The 18,451-nt window shown below is 34.3% G+C and overlaps 1 protein-coding gene across 3 annotated transcripts in view; it reads left to right on the forward strand.

Annotated features, from left to right (window-relative positions):
- Positions 1-4,260: 4,260 nt before the first annotated feature.
- The window catches only part of LOC111142204 (solute carrier organic anion transporter family member 1C1), a 56,668-nt gene continuing 42,477 nt past the window's right edge, over positions 4,261-18,451 (forward strand). For all 3 annotated transcript variants that reach the window (XM_022495228.1, XM_022495230.1, XM_022495229.1), the window contains exons 1-3: positions 4,261-4,389; positions 5,735-5,876; positions 17,210-17,342. In XM_022495228.1, coding sequence (XP_022350936.1) covers positions 4,261-4,389; positions 5,735-5,876; positions 17,210-17,342 — 404 coding nt within the window. The remainder of the gene's footprint in view (positions 4,390-5,734; positions 5,877-17,209; positions 17,343-18,451) is intronic.

An 18,451-nucleotide genomic window follows, 5' to 3' on the forward strand; every position in this document is an offset into this window, starting at 1 on the left:
TGGTGCCCAGAAGACCAACTAGTCCAAAGGTTTTCCTCGTGTGGGGTGAAGTAGAAGAGGAGTGGAGAAGAGGGTGGTTCTTTCTGACTTGCTCTCTGGCAGTCTTTAGGGTTTGACGGTGGTTGGAGTTTATGTCACAGGATCACAGCACGGAGGTTCTGGGCATGACCCAGTCATAACATGCCGAGGCTGTCTGTGCTCTTTAAAGACTGCGAGATTGATTTTCAAGCCCATGTGAACAGAGAATTCCTTTTTTTAAAAAAGAGGAATAGAGATTTTCTATTGTTGTATATCTATTAATATATTATTTTATATCTATTAATAATAATCTATTCTGTTATCTATGGTTGGCTTCTTTTTCTTTGGCCCCCAAAATAAGATACACTCCAACCCAGGTTGGATGAAAACTTTGCCATGACTCTTTTTCTGGTGGAATCTGTTCAAGAGGTGGGAGAACAATTAAGGATTTGCCAAATGCAAATCCTTCTCAATAACTGTGTTCTTGCTCTACTTCTGCGACTGCAAATGAATGGAGAGAGAGAGAATTTGGAGGATCTTTCTGTTCAGGTCCCTGAGCTCGCCTTCCGTTTCTTTTCACAGAGGGATGAAAAGCTCAATGTTCATAAACATAGCCTCCTTGAAACATACTATCCTTGAGATGATATGCAAATTAGCCACCAAGATTCTGTAACAATATGCAGTGTCAGTGTTTTATATTATTTTGCCCTAATACCACATCATCTAGGATGACCATAGTTCTCTTGTTTTTGTTATCACTTCTGGATTCTAGTTAGAGTGATTTTTGTGTCATCACCTCCTAAGTTTAAGAAGACAGTGTGTTTGGTGTCTCAAGCTTTTAGTATAATTTCAACATGATTGTTTTTCTCTTTAGCATTAGCATTCTGGATTAGTGTAGTGATAGTATATTTAATTATTAAAGGATTAATTTGCCTGTTCTTGTCCACTGGCTTTATTATGACTGGCCAGAAATAATATATTGAACCCCTGAAAGAGTAGGCCAATTTGAATGATATTTAAATTTTTTCTGGTGAGTATTTCTTGCTTGGTGATATGTTTGTACTTGTAATATTTAAAATATTTTTATATGTTCATTATAGAAAAATTAGAAAATATAGACACACAAAGCATATTTTTTTTTCAAAATTTTATTTATTTGACAGAGAGAGATCACAAGTGGTCAGAGAGGCAAGCAGAGAGAGAGAGAGGAGGAAGCAGGCTCCCCGCAGAGCAGAGAACCCGATGCGGGACTCGATCCCAGGACCCTGAGATCATGACCTGAGCCGAAGGCAGAGGCTTAACCACTGAGCCACCCAGGTGCCCCACACAAAGCATTTTTGAAAACATTATCTGCATTGTCACCAACCAGAAATAATGTGTTAACCTGTTCTTTAAAGATTTTCTCAAACTTTGTTGTTTCATATACACATGTGAAAATGGGTGCTTCTTCTGTAAAATAGAGTTTTATATATATTGTTTTTCACCATGGATTTTAAAATCACCATGGATTTTAAAAATCAGTTCTCTAATAAACATATTCTATATAGTTGTATTTACTTCTTATACTAATTTCTAATGGGTTCAAAAGATTTCACTGTATGAATAGACCATAATTTGTTGGACATTTAGGTCATTTAGTTGTTTTGACTTTTTATTATTATTTGTTATTATCAAATTATTATTATTATTATTAATAGCTGTGTGTCTCTGGCAGTTTAATTAAAGGTACTCAGTAGTCTTTTAGTGTGAAACCTAACTAATATTGCATAATCCAGTGTTTCTCAAACTCCTTTTTATTGTTCTGACAAAGTGTTGTTCTGGACAACTAGCTTCGTTGACTCTGAATGTACAAAGTTGGCCATTGGTATCAGATAGATGGTAAAGAAGAATTTCTATGTCCTTAGTTTCTTAGAATTTGTGTTTTTTATAAATCAGGAATGGATGTTGTATTTTATCACCTGATATTTTGCATCTATTGAGATTTTATTATTTATTACTTTGAATTCCTTTTTTTCCCAGCTTTACTGAGATGTGATTGACAAATAAAAATTGTATACATGCATGGCATACAATGCGATGTTTTGATATACCTATATAACTTACTGAATTTTTAATGTGATGATTTAGGTGAATAAAGTTCCTAATATTGTTACATTTTTAAACTAGATCTTAATTAAAGAATATAAATTCGTTTGGATTTGCTAGTATTTTATTTAAAATTTTAGCATCTCTAAATTTCATCTGAAGTGTTTTTTTTTCTTGTACTATCTTAATGAGATTTTATTATCAAAATAATTATGTCTTTTTAAAATGAATAGACATTTTTATTATCTGTTTCAGTTACCTACTATTTTCTCCTTGAAGGATATCCCTTGATAAAGCACTCCTGTTACATCATCTATCCTTATTAGTTTTGTTTAGGGGATAGTTTTAGAATATTTTTGGTAGTGTCTTCCTTGGCTCTTTTTCTTTTCTGGTTTATATTAATACAGGTAATTCTTGCTAGAAAATTATCTATTTGGTCAAGACTTTCAAGTTATTTTTATATATTATGCATAATTTTTATGTTTTATACTTTTGAACATCTTTGTTTAGAACTCACTAATATAGTATTCTCATGTCCTTATCTTTTGATCTCGCTTAACATTTTCTGTTCTTTGTTTACTTTAGTTCTTTGGTTTTTATCTTTTTTCTGTTTCATTCGACTTTCCTTTGCCCATTTTTTAAAAGTTAAATTTAGGGCTTCCTGGGTGGCTCAGTTGGTTAAGCAACTGCCTTCAGTTCAGGTCATGATCCTGGAGTCCTGGGATTGAGTCCCGCATTGGGCTTCCTGCTCAGCAGGGAGTCTGCTTCTCCCACTGACCTCTCTCCTCTCATGCTATCTCTCTCTCATTCTCTGTCTCTCTCTCATAAATAAATAAAATCTTTTTTTTAAAGTTAAATTTATGCATCAAATAATCTAAGAATCAAATATATATATATTTTTTAAACAGGCCTTTGCTATACCCTTCTCAACTCATTTGCTACTCCTCCACTTCTAATTGTTCAGGTCTTTCTTTTCATATATAATTACATATTTCAAAATAAAATTTATTTTTCAGTTTTGAGAAATTATCAAACTTCAAACTGTGAAGGATGAGGTTTAGTAAACACAAAATAAGAATTACATAAAGTCAAGGTAATATACTCATAGACAGAATAAGCCTCAGTTATTACCACAGTACATTTAATTTTACTCGTAATCTTATTTCTTTAATTAGTGCTATGAAAATACAGATTTCTGTTAATGTGAAAATGCATCATCTAATAAATATGAGGGTGATCTAGGAGTTATTTTGTTTTCTAATTTCTTCAGATACATTACTTTTACAGGCAGGCATTGAGCCATACAAAATTCTAATGTAAGGCATGGGACATATAAATACTGATATGAATAGGGAGAAAATAAGTTCAGAGTATATGGATCTGTCCAGGGCTTGGTAAGGATGGGTGGATGGGAAATTAAGCATAGGAAGGGAGGCCATCTTTTTTACTTCAAGGCAGGCTAAAGTAATTTTTGCCTGAATTAAAGGTAAGCCTAAGGCACAAATCCTGCTGCTTCCTTATCTGTCAAAGTAAAATGATACATAAATGGTCCTCTTCTTTTTTTGCCATATTTTATACCTTTCTTCGGATGCTACAGACCTATAGGACTTGTAGTGTGCCATAGGGAACTACAGTGAGCATCAATATTTTCTATCCATTCTGTTAAGATAGATTTAAAGGCCTTAATGACTTAATTTTCATGAATCAATATTCAGATGGTTGAATTCCTCTTCCTTTTCTGCTTGCTTCTAGTTTAAGCTGGCAAGACCACAAAATTCTGCCTCATTATTTATTCCAAAGGCAACATTTAAATTTCTTCTTTGCCATAATGAGGCTTAAGCTGAAGGGATTGGGAAAGAATGCTGGCTAGAGAGTCCCGATAGCTGGATTAGTTAATCAAATATACTGGTCAATTTTAATTGAAAAACTTTGCCAGCTGACTGTGGTAAAGTAAGGTAGCTTCATATAGAATCATGTTCCCTACATTGTGATCTACTGTGAAATAAAAACATTATTTAATAAATGGTGGAGTTGAATTAATTTTTGTTTTGTTTTTTGTTTTTTTTGTGTGTTTTGTTTGTTTTGTTTGGTTGGTTGGTTGGCTTTTTACTATTGAAATCTACTTTGACAGGATCAGAGTCAAGGAATATTTCCATAATGGACACTTCATCCAAAGAAAATATCCAGTTGTTCTGTAAAAGTTCGATGCAACCTGTTGGGCGACCTTCCTTTAAAAAAGAATATTCTTCCTCAAAGGAGAAGCAAGGATGCTGTGGCGAACTGAAGGTAACAAACAATTAAATGGTAAACAAACAACGATAAGTAGTGAACGAAAGAGTAACAAAGAATTAGGTGGGAGGAAAAAGCCCACAGATTAGGTGGAGGCTATGTTGTTGACTCTCCATTCAGATGTGTGCTATGCAATTTCATAATTGATATTTCTGTACAATTACATATTTCCCATATGTAGCTAGAAGCGAGAATTTTTTTCCCTTTTTGAAAAGTGAACTTAGGTGCAATTATTAAAACATACTCTACCAGGCAGTGAAAGCCATCTCTTCCTACCATGTAGATTAAATTACTAAATATTACTTTCTGGGCTCATTTGAATGCGCCTCCTAAACTGAAGTAAGAGAGAAAAAGAAACTAACATTTATTTAGTTTCAACTATGTTCCAGATATTATACTAAGTATAGTTATAATATTTAATCTATAAAACATCCATATCATTCCCATTTTATAAAGGAAAATTTTGATTTTCCTCGCCACACAACAAGGAGCAGGGAAACTTTTTAAATGGTGCCTAGTGTGACTCCCAAGTTCCTGTTCTTTGTACCCAACATTCACTCAGCAAATACATGTGCTTTTTCTTTTTTTTATATAATGTTTTATTTTTTTATTAACATATAATGTATTATTAGTCCCAGGGGTACAGGTGTGTGAATTGCCAGGTTTATACACTTCACAGCACTCACCATAGCACATACCTTCCCCAATGTCTATAACCCCAGCACCCTCTATATGTGCTTTTTCATATAAATGCTAACCTCCTCCATGGATATTCCATCAGGGACTCAAGTCTAACAAAATATATAAGCCAGCTATTAAAAAAAATTCATACTCAAATGCATGAATTTACTTTGAATATGAACTTAAACATGAGGATAGTGGTTTTTTTGGTCTGTTGTGTCTCCTGCTGGTGCATGCGTCACCACTGTGAAACCCAAGTCATGAGTACGAGACTTATGATAAAATATTAAGGCTTTGAATTATGGTTCTTGTTTTATTTTCTTACCTGTGACTGGCTCCTTCCACTCTTGGCTTCACCATACAGTGGATTTTCCTTTCAAAGCCAAGACTCCTTCAGATGTCCTTTGGAGGAAGGGAAAAGAAGGGAAAGAACAGAATTCAACATAAATTCTGAACAAAATCTGCTTTAGAATTTGTATTTTTAACAATCTACCTGAGCTTGAGGCTGAAGGAAGCCTGTACCCATGCTTGAGAGAAATCTTCAGTGATAATCTTGTTACATTGTTCTTGGTTTGCATTTTGTTTGTCTATTTATTGAGTTAAGTTTCCAGTTGTGTGTCAAGCTGGAGTCAGACTAAGTGTGATTTCTCCTAATTTCCAGGTATTTTTGGGTGCCTTGTCTTTCGTCTACTTCGCTAAAGCATTGGCAGAAGGCTATCTGAAGAGCACCATCACTCAGATAGAGAGAAGATTTGATATCCCTTCTTCACTGGTGGGAGTTATTGATGGTAGTTTTGAAATTGGTAGGTATTGCAGAAGCCTGGTTTTACTTTTACATGTCCTCTAGGCATGACTAAATGACATCCTCACTGCATTCTCTTGTCTGCTAGACTCTATCTGTAAATTCCTGTTGAGACAGAATTTGCTAGGACCTTATTGTACAGTAGAGGCAATTTGTTCTCTCTAAGCAACCAACAATAAATTTCCTGCCTCAGGTGTTCACTACTTTGTGATTCACACAATTTAGAGTTTCCAACCAGAGTGAGAGACTTTCTTGGAGGAGAGGGTAAGGTTCTATTAGGATTTTAAGTTTGAAGTATTTGGGAGGTATTTTTTACAAAAAGAGTCCTATATCCCAACAGCCCTGTGAATCAAAATTTGGAAGAATTCAAATGGGCTCTACAAAAATTTATTGTAATGATTTAAGAAGTGAAACAGTAAAAGGGGTTTCTGCCCAGAGGTCTACACAGAGGATAAAGAAAGCCTACTAATGAGAACAGTAGAGCAAGGCAGGCAAGAAAAATTCTGCTCTCATGTGTCTTTAGGTAGCCTTTGACTATAGACTTCTTCTTGGCACTTGAAAAGACCAAGTGATTTTTGTTACTGTTTTGGAAGTACTTTGAGGAGTATAATCCCAGGTAGAGCTTCCTGAAATAATAAACTACAAGGCTTTAATTCTTCATTGAAGTAAACAGAATGATAGCTCTGGGGTCCTTACTCCCTGTTGGGATTCAAATATATGCTTTACTTTATATAGAAAAATCTCTAATGGCTCCAGGTTTGGCTCACTTAAACTTTCAGAAAAGTGAAGAAATATTTTTTAACTCTGCAACAATGACTTTTTTAGTTCATACTGTATGTTTCAGTTCTTACCGTGAATATCACAGAAAGAATAAAAAGAATGAATAGGCAACATTTTACCTTTAGGGTTTTCTTCCCAAATCTGTCTGTCATCATCCTCCAGAATGAGATTATGTAGCTCAGTACTAATCAATAGTTAATGTGCCTACAAATAACTGGGCAGTCTTGTAAAAATGCAGATGCTCATTCTTTAGGAAGGGGAATAGGGCTGCCTTTCTACAGGCTCTCATATGGTGTGATGCTGTTGAGTCAATGGGCCGTACTTTGTGTAGCAAATTTCTAAAGCATGATCATATCACTCCCTTGTGTAAATTCCTTAGATATGCCTTGATAGTTGATGTATTCCTTAAGGCCTGTCTAATCTATAGCCTTAAACTGAGTGAAGGTAGACTGAGTCAAGGTAAGAGTGACACACTGAATCACAGGAAGAAACCAGTATGAAGAGGCAGTTGTTACAGATTGAAAGATTAAATCACACAGAAAGAACAAGAAATGAGCAGATAGAAAATTATATATCAACTATTAACTATTGCCGATTCTAGATTATGGTATAGAAACATTTTAGAGCCAAAGAGACTTACAATATGGTCCAAATTTTTCTTGGGTCCCCAGGTCCTGATGCAACTTGAGAGATTCTGTATTTGATAGAGAGTACCAATGTTTCACAGGAAGTGACAGAGGATCCTGAGAATAAATTCGTAGTAATTCTTCCAGACCATTCTAAGGATGGAAGTTATTTATTGAATTAGATACAATAAAATGTCTTCAGATCCTCTCACTTACACTGCAAAACTTCATTCCAAACATCGCCAGGTTTGCTCTAGATAATTGCAATCCATAATTTTTTCAGAAAAGTGGGTCTCCTGACCATGAGCTTAATCTACTCCTCTTGCATCTCTCCATATTCCTTCCTTCCAGGATTCTGGACCCACTCCCACCTGTCTCTACCTCTCATTTCTTCTTATTTACAGAAAAATTTCATTTATCCTCTGACATCATTTGGCATTATTATCTCATGTCCACATACTGGACACCCCATTTTTTCCCATGTATTTTCTCATAATGAAGTCTTTCTCCAACAACAGAGCTGCCAAGAAAATTGTTTAAAAAATGTTTTCTATATCATGACCTCCTAATATTTCCAAATATTCTCTTTCAAATATTTCCCCACATATTCTTATAAATATTGAAAAGTTTTGCTCTTCATATTTTAGTATTTAATCGTCAGATAGATTTTATAAAAATTTTGTTATTTAGAGTAGTTTTGGGTTCACAGCAAAATTGAGTGGAAGTTACAGAGATTTTTCATATATACCCTGTTCCCACAAATGCAAAGCCTCTCTCATTACCAACTTCCCCCACCAGAATGGGATATTTGTTGCAGATGATGGACCTACAATACATTATTGTCATTCAGGGTCCATAGTTAACATTAAGATTCACTCTTTGTGTTGTATATTCTATGGGATTGAACAAATATGTAATGGTTTGTATCCACTACTCCAGTATCATGCATTCTACTTTCACTGACCTAAAAGTCCCTCTGCTCTGCCTATTCACCCAAACTTTGCCTTACCCCTGGCATCCACTGATATTTTTAATATCTCCATAGTTTTGCCTTTCTCAGAATGTCATGTAGTTGGAATCATACAGTATGTAGCCTTTTTAGTTTGGCTTCTTTCACTTAGTAATATGCATTTGGGATTCCTCCATGTCTTTTCATAGCTGGATAGCTCATTTCTTTTTATGCCAGAAAATAATCCATTTTCTGGATAGGCCTTCGTTTACTTATCCACTCACCCACTGAAGGACATCTTGATTGTTTCAAAGTGTTGGCCATTATGAAGAAAGCTGCAGTAAACATCCCTGTTCAGGTTTTTGTGTGGACATATTTTCATTTTCAGCTCATTTGGGTAAATACCAAGGAGCATAACTGCTGGATCACGTCGGAAGAATATGTTTAGTTTTGTGAGAAACTGCCAAATTGTTTCCCAAAGAGTTTGTACCATTTTACATTCCTATTAACAATGAATGAGCATTCATTTTGCCCTGTGCCCTCACCAGCATTCAGTATGTTGGATTTTGACCATTCTAATAAGTGTGTAGTGGGGTGGCTCATTGTCATTTCAGTTTCCGGTTCCCTCATGTCGTGTGATGTCGAACATCTTTTCATATGCTTATCTGCCATCTGTATATCATTTTTGGTGACCTATCTGTTATTTGGCCTATTTTTAAATCTCATTGTTTGTGTTCTTCTCATTGAGTTTTAAGTGTTCTTTGTATAATACTGATAACTGTCCTTTATCTGATGTGGCTTTCTTTTCATCCTTTTGACATTATCTGTCACAGAGAAGAAATTTTTAATTTTAATGAAGTCTGGCTTATCCTTTTTCCTCTTTCCTTTTTTTTTTTTTTTTTTTTTTTTGGTCACAGATTATGCTCTTGGTGTTGCATCTAAAAAGTCCTCCCCAAACCTGAGGTCATCTAGATTTTCTCCTAAGTTATCTTCCAGAAGTGTTATAGTTTCACATTTTATAGAGGTCTCTGGTCTCTTTTGCCTTTACTTTTGTGAAGAGTGTAAGGACTGTGTCTAAATTCATCTTTTTTGCATGTGGATGTCCAGTTGTTCCAGGACCGTTTGTTGGAAAGATTTTGTTTGCTCTATCTCATTACGTTTGCTCCTTCGTTGATGAGCAGTTAACTATATTTATGGAGGTCTGTTTCTGGACCTTATAAGCTATTCCACTGATCTATTTGTCTATTCTTTCACCGCTGTTACACTGATTAATGTGGCTTTACAGTATGTCTTGAAGTTCAGTAGTGTCACTCCTTTAACTTTGTTCTTCTTCATTATTGTGTTGGTTATTCTCAGTCTTTTGGCTCTCCATTTTGTCAGCTTAGAAACCGTTTTATCAGTATCCACAAAATAACTCCCTGTGATTTTGGCTGAGATTTGAATTGAATCTACAGATCATGTTCAGTAGAACTGGCATCTTGATAATAATGAGTCTTCCTAGTCATGAACATGGGGTGTATCTCCATTTATATAGTTTTGCTTTTACTTCTTTCATCAGAGTTTTATGGTTTTTTTCATGTAGATCTTGTACATATTTTATTAGATTTATTCCTAAGTATTTTATTTTGGGGTGATAAAGTAAATGCTTTTTCAATCCCATTTATCCATTGCTGGCCTATAGAAAAGCAGTTTACTTTTGTATATTAGCCTTGCATCTTACAACCCTACTATAATCATTTATTAGTTTCGGGAGTTCCTTTGTCAGTTTGGATTTTCTATGTAGATGATCACATCTTCTGGGAGCAAACAGTTTTATTTTTTCTTTCCCAGTCTGAGTACCTTTACTTGTTTTTCTTGTCCTATTATATTTTTTTTCATTTTTAAAGATTTTATTTATTTATTTGACAAGAGAGAGATCACAAGTAGGCAGAGAGGCAAGAAGAGAGAGAGGGAGAAGCAGACTCCCCACTGAGCAGCAGAGAGCCTGATGCAGGCCTCGATCCCAGGATCCTGAGATCCTAACCTGAGCCAAAGGCAGAGACTTAACCCTCTGAGCCACCCAAGTGCCCCCTTGTCCTATTGTATTTACTAGGATTCCCAGTACAATAATGAAAACTAATGGTGAGAAGGGACATTCTTGCTTTGTACCTGATCTTAGTGGGAAGCTTTGAGTTTATCGTCAGTAAGTATGATGTTAATTCTATGTTTTTGTAGAAGTTCTTTATCAAGTTGAGGAAATTTGTCTCTCCTGCATTTGCTGAGTTTTTATCATGGATGGTTTTTGGATTTTCGTCAAATGCTTTTTCTACATCTATTGATATGAGCATGTGATTTTTCTTCTTTAGCCTGTGATGTGCTAGATTATATTATTTGATTTTCTAATGTTTAACCAGCCTTGCATGCCTGGGATAAATCCCACTTGGTCACATATTCTATATACTGTTGAATATGACTTGCTAATATTTTGTTGAGGATTTTTATACCTGTGTTCATGAGATATTGATTTGTAGGGATTTTTTTTTTTATCTGGTTTTGGTCTTAGGGTAATGCTGAGCTCATAGAAATGATCTAGGAAATTTCTCCTTTGCTTCTGTTTTTCAAAAGAGATTATAGAGAATTGGTGTAATTTCTTCATTAACTGCTGGATAAAATTTGCCAGTGAATCTTTCTGGGCCTGGTGCTTTCTCTATTAGAAGGCTATTAGATTATTGGTTCAACTGACCATAGAGTTGAGGGTCCATATCTGGGCTCTCTACTCTGTTCCACTGGTCTATGTGTCTGTTTTTATGCCTCAACTCTATGGTCAGTTAATCTTCGACAAAACAGGAAAAAATATACAGTGGAAAAAAGACAGTCTCTTCAATAAATGGTGCTGGGAAAACTGGGTAGCTGTATGTAGAAGAATGAAACTCGACCATTCTCTTACACCGTACACAAAGATAAACTCAAAATGGATAAAAGACCTCAATGTGAGACAGGAATCCATCAGAATCCTAGAGGAGAACATAGGCAGTAATCTCTTCGATATCAGCCACAGCAACTTCTTTCAAGATATGTCTCCAAAGGCAAAGGAAACAAAAGCGAAAATAAACTTTTGGGACTTCATCAAAATCAAAAGCTTCTGCACAGCAAAGGAAACAGTCAAGAAAACAAAGAGGCAACCCACGGAATGGGAGAAGATATTTGCAAATGACAGTACAGACAAAAGATTGATATCCAGGATCTATAAAGAACTCCTCAAACTCAACACACACAAAACAGATAATCATATCAAAAAATGGGCAGAAGATATGAACAGACACTTCTTCAACAAAGACATACAAATGGCTATCAGACACATGAAAAAATGTTCATCATCACTAGCCATCAGGGAGATTCAAATTAAAACCACATTGAGATATCACCTTACACCAGTTTGAATGGCCAAAATTAGCAAGACAGGAAACAACATGTGTTGGAGGGGATGTGGAGAAAGGGGAACCGTCTTACACTGTTGGTGGGAATGCAAGTTGGTGCAGCCTCTTTGGAGAACAGTGTGGAGATTCCTCAAGAAATTAAAAATAGAACTTCCCTATGACCCTGCAATTGCACTACTGGGTATTTACCCCAAAGATACAGAGGTAGTGAAAAGAAGGGCCATTTGTACCCCAATGTTTATAGCAGCAATGGCCACGGTCGCCAAACTGTGGAAAGAACCAAGATGCCCTTCAATGGACGAATGGATAAGGAAGATGTGGTCCATATACACTATGGAGTATTATGCCTCCATCAGAAAGGATGAATACCCAACTTTTGTAGCAACATGGACGGGACTGGAAGAGATTATGTCGAGTGAAATAAATCAAGCAGAGAGAGTCAATTATCATATGGTTTCACTTATTTGTGGAACATAACAAATAGCATGGAGGACATGGGGAGTTAGGAGAAGGGAGTTGGGGGAAATTGGAAGGGGAGGTGAACCATGAGAGACTATGGACTCTGAAAAACAATCTGAAGGGTTTGAAGAGGTGGGGGGGTGGGAGGTTGGGGGAACCAGGTGGTGGGTATTGGAGAGGGCACGGACTGCATGGAGCACTGGGTGTGGTACAAAAACAATGAATACTGTTATGCTGAAAATAAATTTTAAAAAAAGATTAAAAAAAAAGATTATTGGTTCAATTTCTATAATAGATACAGACGTGTTCATATTGCCTGTTAATTCTTAGGGATATTTGGCAGATTGTGTCTTTTAAGTAGTTGGTCCATTTTATTTAGATTATAGTATTTGTAAGTATAGAGTTATTCATAATACTCCTTTATTATTCTTTTAATGTCCATAAAATTTATAGTGATGTCTCCCCTTTCATTTCTGGTATTAGTATTAGTATCTTCTCTCTCTCTCTCTTTTTCTTGGTGAGCATGACTAGAGGCTTATTGATTTCATTTATCTTTTCAAAGAATCACCTTTTGGTTTTGCTAATTTTCTCTTCTGAGTTTCTGTTTTCAATTTCATTTATTTCTGCTCTAATTTTATTATGTCTTTTCTTCTACCTACTTTAGATTTAATTGGCTCTTTCTAGTTTCCTAGGTAGAAACTTAGAAAACTGACTTTAGATTTTTACTATTTCCAAATATATGCATTCAGTGCAATGAGTTTCCTTTTAATCATTGCTTTTATAGTAATAGATTTTTGTTACAATTCCTATTTAGTAATTCCAGGAATATTGTAACCATGTTAATATCTAATGTTATCTGTATGCAAAAACCTTGCTAAACTTATGTTAATATTTTTTAACTTAAGTATAGTTGACACAAAATGTTACATTAGTTTCAGATGTTTAACTTAGTGATTTGACAAGTTTATGATTATGCTATGTTAACCACAAGTGTAGTTACCATCTATTCCATCACATCACTATTATAGTATCATTAACTATTCCTTATGCTGTGCCTTTTATTCCTATGACTTATTCATTCCATAACTTGGAAGCCTGTATCTCCCTCTCTCCTTCACTCTCTTTGCCCAACCATCCCAACCCAATGGCAACCTTCAATTTGTTCTCTGTATTTAAAGGTCTGAATCTGAATCTGGTTTTTGTTTATTCATTTCTTTTCTTAAGTGGAATCATATGATATTTGTCTTTCTTAGTCTAGCTTATTTCACTGATAGATTTATCCATGTTGTCACAAATGGCATGATCTCATCCCTTTTTATGGCAGCATAATATTTCTGTGTGTGTGTGTGTGTGTGTGTGTGTGTGTGCGCGTGTGCACGTGCACGCACACGCAGGCACATGTGTGCCCATGTACATGTGTATACACCTTCTCTTCTTTGGATAAAGAAGAATTCTTCATTTAAGAATGGACATTTGGATTTATATTTGGGTTGTATTTATATTTGGGTTATATTTGGGTTGCTTCCATATAATATCTTGGCTATTATAAATAGTGCTGCAATAAACATAGAGGTACATATATCTTTTTGAATTACTGTTTTCAATTTCTTTTGGTAAATACCCAATAATGAAATTATTGGATCATATAGTATTTCAATTTTTAATTTTTTGAGGAACATCCATACTGTTTTCTACCAGTGCTGTACCAGTTTTCCTTCTCACCAATAGTTTCTTTTCCTCCACATCCTTGCAACATTTGTTATTTTTTGCCACTTTGATTTTTGCCATTCTAACCGGGATAAGGTGATATCTCATTGTGGTTTTGATTTGCAATTCCCTGATTAGTGATTTGAGCATGTTTTCATGTGTCTGTTGGCCATTTGTATGTCTTCTTTGGAAAATGTCTATTCAGGTCCTCTGCCCAGTTTTATTATTTTTTTTTCCATTTTATTTTATTTTATTTCTTTTCAGTGTGCCAGCATTCATTGTTTATGCACCATTTTTAAATCAGATTGTTTGTTTTGGTGTTGAATTATAAAAGTTCCTATATATTTTAGATATTAGCCCTTATCAGGTAATATCATTTGCAAATACTTTCTCCCAGTCAGCAGGTTTTCTTTTTGTTTCATTAATAGTTTCCTTTCCTGTGCAAAAGCTTTTTATTTTGATATAGTCCCAATAGTTTTTTTAGCTTTTGTTTTCCTTGTGTGAGGAGACATAGCTAGAAAAATCTTGCTACAGCCAATGTCAAAGAAATTATTACCTGTGTTCTCTTCTAGGACTTCTTTGGTTTCAGATCTCCCATATAGGTCTCTAATCAATTTTGGGTATATAGAAAAACTGATTTCTGGATATTAATTTTGTATCCTGCCACTTTACTTAATTTGTTTATTAATTCTAGTAGTTTTTTTGTGCAGTCTCTAGGATTTTCTATATGTTAGTATAAATGTATGTTAATTTTAATTGATTATCAATTTTAATTGATTATATATGCTGTAGAGTTTTCTTTTTCTTTTAGATGCTATAGAGTTTTCTGAATAGACAATCATATTGTCTGAAACAGAAGTCAGTTTTATATTATTCTTTCCAATTCTAGATCTGTTATTTCTTGTTCTTGCTATATTGCATTGGCCTCAGTACTGTGTTAAATAGAAGCGGTGACAATGGGTGTTCTTTTCTCATATCTGACCTTAATGAAAATGCTTTTACAATTTCACAATTAAGTAATATGTGTGCTCTATAGTTTGGTAGATATGCTTAAATGTTAATTGGCTAGCTGAACATAATAAGAAAAACTAAAAAAAAAAGTTAATTTGCTTAAATATTTTTCTTCTCACAAGTGGGTGGTTAATTATATTGGATGCTTTTACTACATCTATTAAGATAACCATGGATTTTTTTCTCCTTTTATCATTTAAGACAATGATTAAGTTAAATTTTTTTCCTCTTATTTGGTGATACCCTTGCACTTTTGGAACAAATTGCATTTGGTCTTTTCTTTCATTGTCCTTCTCTAGTTTTTGTTTTCAAGGTATATAAGTCATAGGAGATGAGTTGGGTGGCTTTCTTTTCTGTTATCTAAATTATGTGTGTGGAGAGAGAGGGAGAGAGAGAGGAAGAAAGAAGGGGGGAGAATCGGTTACTTAAAAGTTTGGTAAAACAGTTTTAAAGCACTGTGGTTGTATTATCTTTTCCAGAGGCTAGTGATAATAGAAGTGATTTTTGATATCCAATTTAATTTTTTAAAGCTCATCACCATTAATTTCCTATGTGTATCTTCTGAGAACTCAGAAGAGATACTAAGTAAAGAAAGCAAAAACTCTGTAGATATCACAGACACTGAAGTGGTATTATGTGGTCTTTTTTTTTTTTTTTTTTTTTTTTTTTTTTGTATTATGTGGTCTTTGGCATACCCACTAATGTAACACAGAAACAGCCTGAAACATAAGTCCTTTATTGTGAGGTTTTGATGTTGTGGGAGGTGGGGAGGGTAGGTGATAATTGGTTGCAGTGATACGTTATCTATAAACTAAAGGTCAGCTTTCACTGTACTTTAGTTTATTAACTGTGACACATTAACAAAAGTATAGACATAATTATCACTGGAATATGACACAAAATTACTTCTACTAAATGCTTAAATATCAAATGAGAAATCTCATATTCAAGGGTTTTGTTTTTTGTTTTTTTTTTCCTATGAAAAAAGAAGCTTAATTCTTTCTGGAGCCATAAAACTTAGAGCCACTGTGCATGCTAATTTTTTCACTGTCATTATTGTCCTCAAGGCTATAAAAATTGCTGCTCTTTTTGCACTTGACTGAAGCTGGCAATGTGAACAAACAGTAGTAAATTAGATGATTGCTTACAGATGTAAGCAAACATATTCTTGCTAGAAAATTGGAAACATTGAAGGCAGAGCTTCAAAGCAACACTACCCATCAGCCATCACAATCAATTGCTGGGGAGTTGCTAAGTTATTACTCTATCTAGCACTGCAGTTTTTAAAAAACTATTCCAAGTGCAAAGAGCTGAAACTTTAAAAGCCCTTTGAAATCTAAGATCCTAAACAGTGTTTATCAAAGCATGTTCCTGGAACCATCTCCATCAGCACATTTGAGCGATATTAAAATGCAGATTTCTTGGCCTACCCCTAGATCCATGAAATAAGAAACTGTTGGAAGCTTCCAAGATTTTACATTTTTAAGGTTTCTGTTTCCCTTACCACCTCCTTGTAGTATTTTTCTATACAGCAAAATATTTTCCCTAAAGCATATTAATAACTCATCACCATCATCAACTAAAACTAATTTATTCCATGCTTCTCTAGAAACTTTATGAAAGCATAATTTCCACCTTCAAAAAAATTTTGTCAATTATTTTTTTAAAAAGATGGGTACATTTTATGGAAATTTTGTATTTCATAAAATTTGGATTATAAGTAAACATTGAGATTATATAACTGGTATATTCCTGAAGTTTGCTTATATGAAGTAATTTTTACCTCTGTTTTGAGTCTTTTTGTAAAAAGCACATAGCAAATTGTAAAGTATCTTAGAATTAACATGAATTTCATAATTTGATTTAACAAAGTGAGGTATAGTTGTGTTTGTTTTACTTTTTCTATGAGGAATATCTGCTAAAATAAGAATATGTAATGTATGTTTCAAGAGCAAATGGGAAACTGATAAAAGCTTTAATAGAAAATGAATGAAGAAATAGTAATAAAGTTCACTTCAAAATCACTAAGGAAAACTTAAGAGAGCAATAAAGGAACCCTTCTACTATTTGATTTACTGATAAAACACTTTAAAAAGGACAAATAATTAGGGTGGATAAAATTGAGGTAGTAGTATTCATAATTAAAGTATTTTGCTAAATGGATGAGCTAATTGAAGTAATGAGTATGCAGGCAATTTCAACAGTCATCTTAGATTAAAGCCAAGAAAGACAAAGGATGGGAAAGAGGGTGGGGAGACCGTTTAGTTAAAACAAAACATTGCCAGACCTGCTAAGGACATTCATTCACTTAGTTATATTCATTTAGTTATGCTGATGACTTTTTCTAAGTTATCTAACTGATAAACATTTTATTCTTTGCCCCAAGGGAATCTCTTAGTTATAACATTCGTAAGCTACTTTGGAGCCAAACTTCACAGACCAAAAATAATCGGAACAGGGTGTCTAATCATGGGAGTTGGAACATTGCTTATCGCACTGCCTCAGTTCTTCATGCAGCAGTAAGTCTAAAGCAATTATCTTTTTCTTGCTTTTACCAATTGTATTCCTCCCTTTTTATAATTGCAATTAATTATTTAAAGTTAAGGAAATGACACACAGCTTAAAGTGTAATCATTATATCTCATTTTTGCTATATCTTCTTTGGGCAAAATTACAGCATATTTACACTTTTATTTATAATTCAGTAATCTATAAAAACTTGTTTTGATAGACTACTGTCGATTGGTGTTAGCAAAAACTAAAGGGACATTTTCATTAGATGTCTTCATTCAAATAATTTATCTGTGGTGGTAAAATAAGTAAGAAATTAGCATATTGTGGTAAATGTCAAATGGCTGTCAAATAGGTAATGAATGAATGCCGCTGACAATGTGCTGGATAACTTGACTGGCAGATCATTGACTTAAGGATGTATTATCAATTCAAATAACTATTTAGTGTCCAAATATCATCTCATAGCATTTTCTCAATAGAAGTAGGATATGTGTATTCTTTAACCCTAAAGTCTACTTTTGGTACTTTAGCTAATACTTTTGTTAGCATTTGCGTACAACTTCGGTAGTTCCGAAGATTATCATCATTATTATATCGTCTTACCTTTACCTGTGAGGTAGAAGAGCATACTTTTTATTTAAAGATCTGACTTTCTCAAGGTTAGGTGCCTTATAATGATAGAACTGGAAACAGGTATTCTGACTTATTCACGCATATCCATGTTGCCTTCCTTGTCCAGTTACCTGTGCCAACTTAGAGAAATGACTACCTCGAGGCTTTGAAGCAGGATAATTATAAAAGTTATATATCAAATCATACTTTGATTATTACCCACTCTAGATCATTATATCATGACATTTTAGATTTGAAGAGACTTAGGTATGATATAGTCCAAACTTCTTCTTGGAGTCCCAAGTTACTTATATAGTCAGATTTTTACCTTTGTGATCAGTCTATAAAAGTAGTACACAGAATCCTGTGTGGGATTTTTACTACCTATTAGGATGGTTCCCCTGGCCCCTTTATTTTTACTTGGAGAGAGATTTTAGAACTTCTATCTGCTGTTTGGATGCTTGTCCAACCTCCTTTCCACAGGGCAAAGGTTTTCCTTAGA

The sequence above is a fragment of the Enhydra lutris genome, unplaced genomic scaffold, assembly GCF_002288905.1.
Source record: "Enhydra lutris kenyoni isolate GAN:26980312 unplaced genomic scaffold, ASM228890v2 scaffoldscaffold7, whole genome shotgun sequence".
In the NCBI taxonomy this organism is placed as follows: domain Eukaryota; kingdom Metazoa; phylum Chordata; class Mammalia; order Carnivora; family Mustelidae; genus Enhydra; species Enhydra lutris.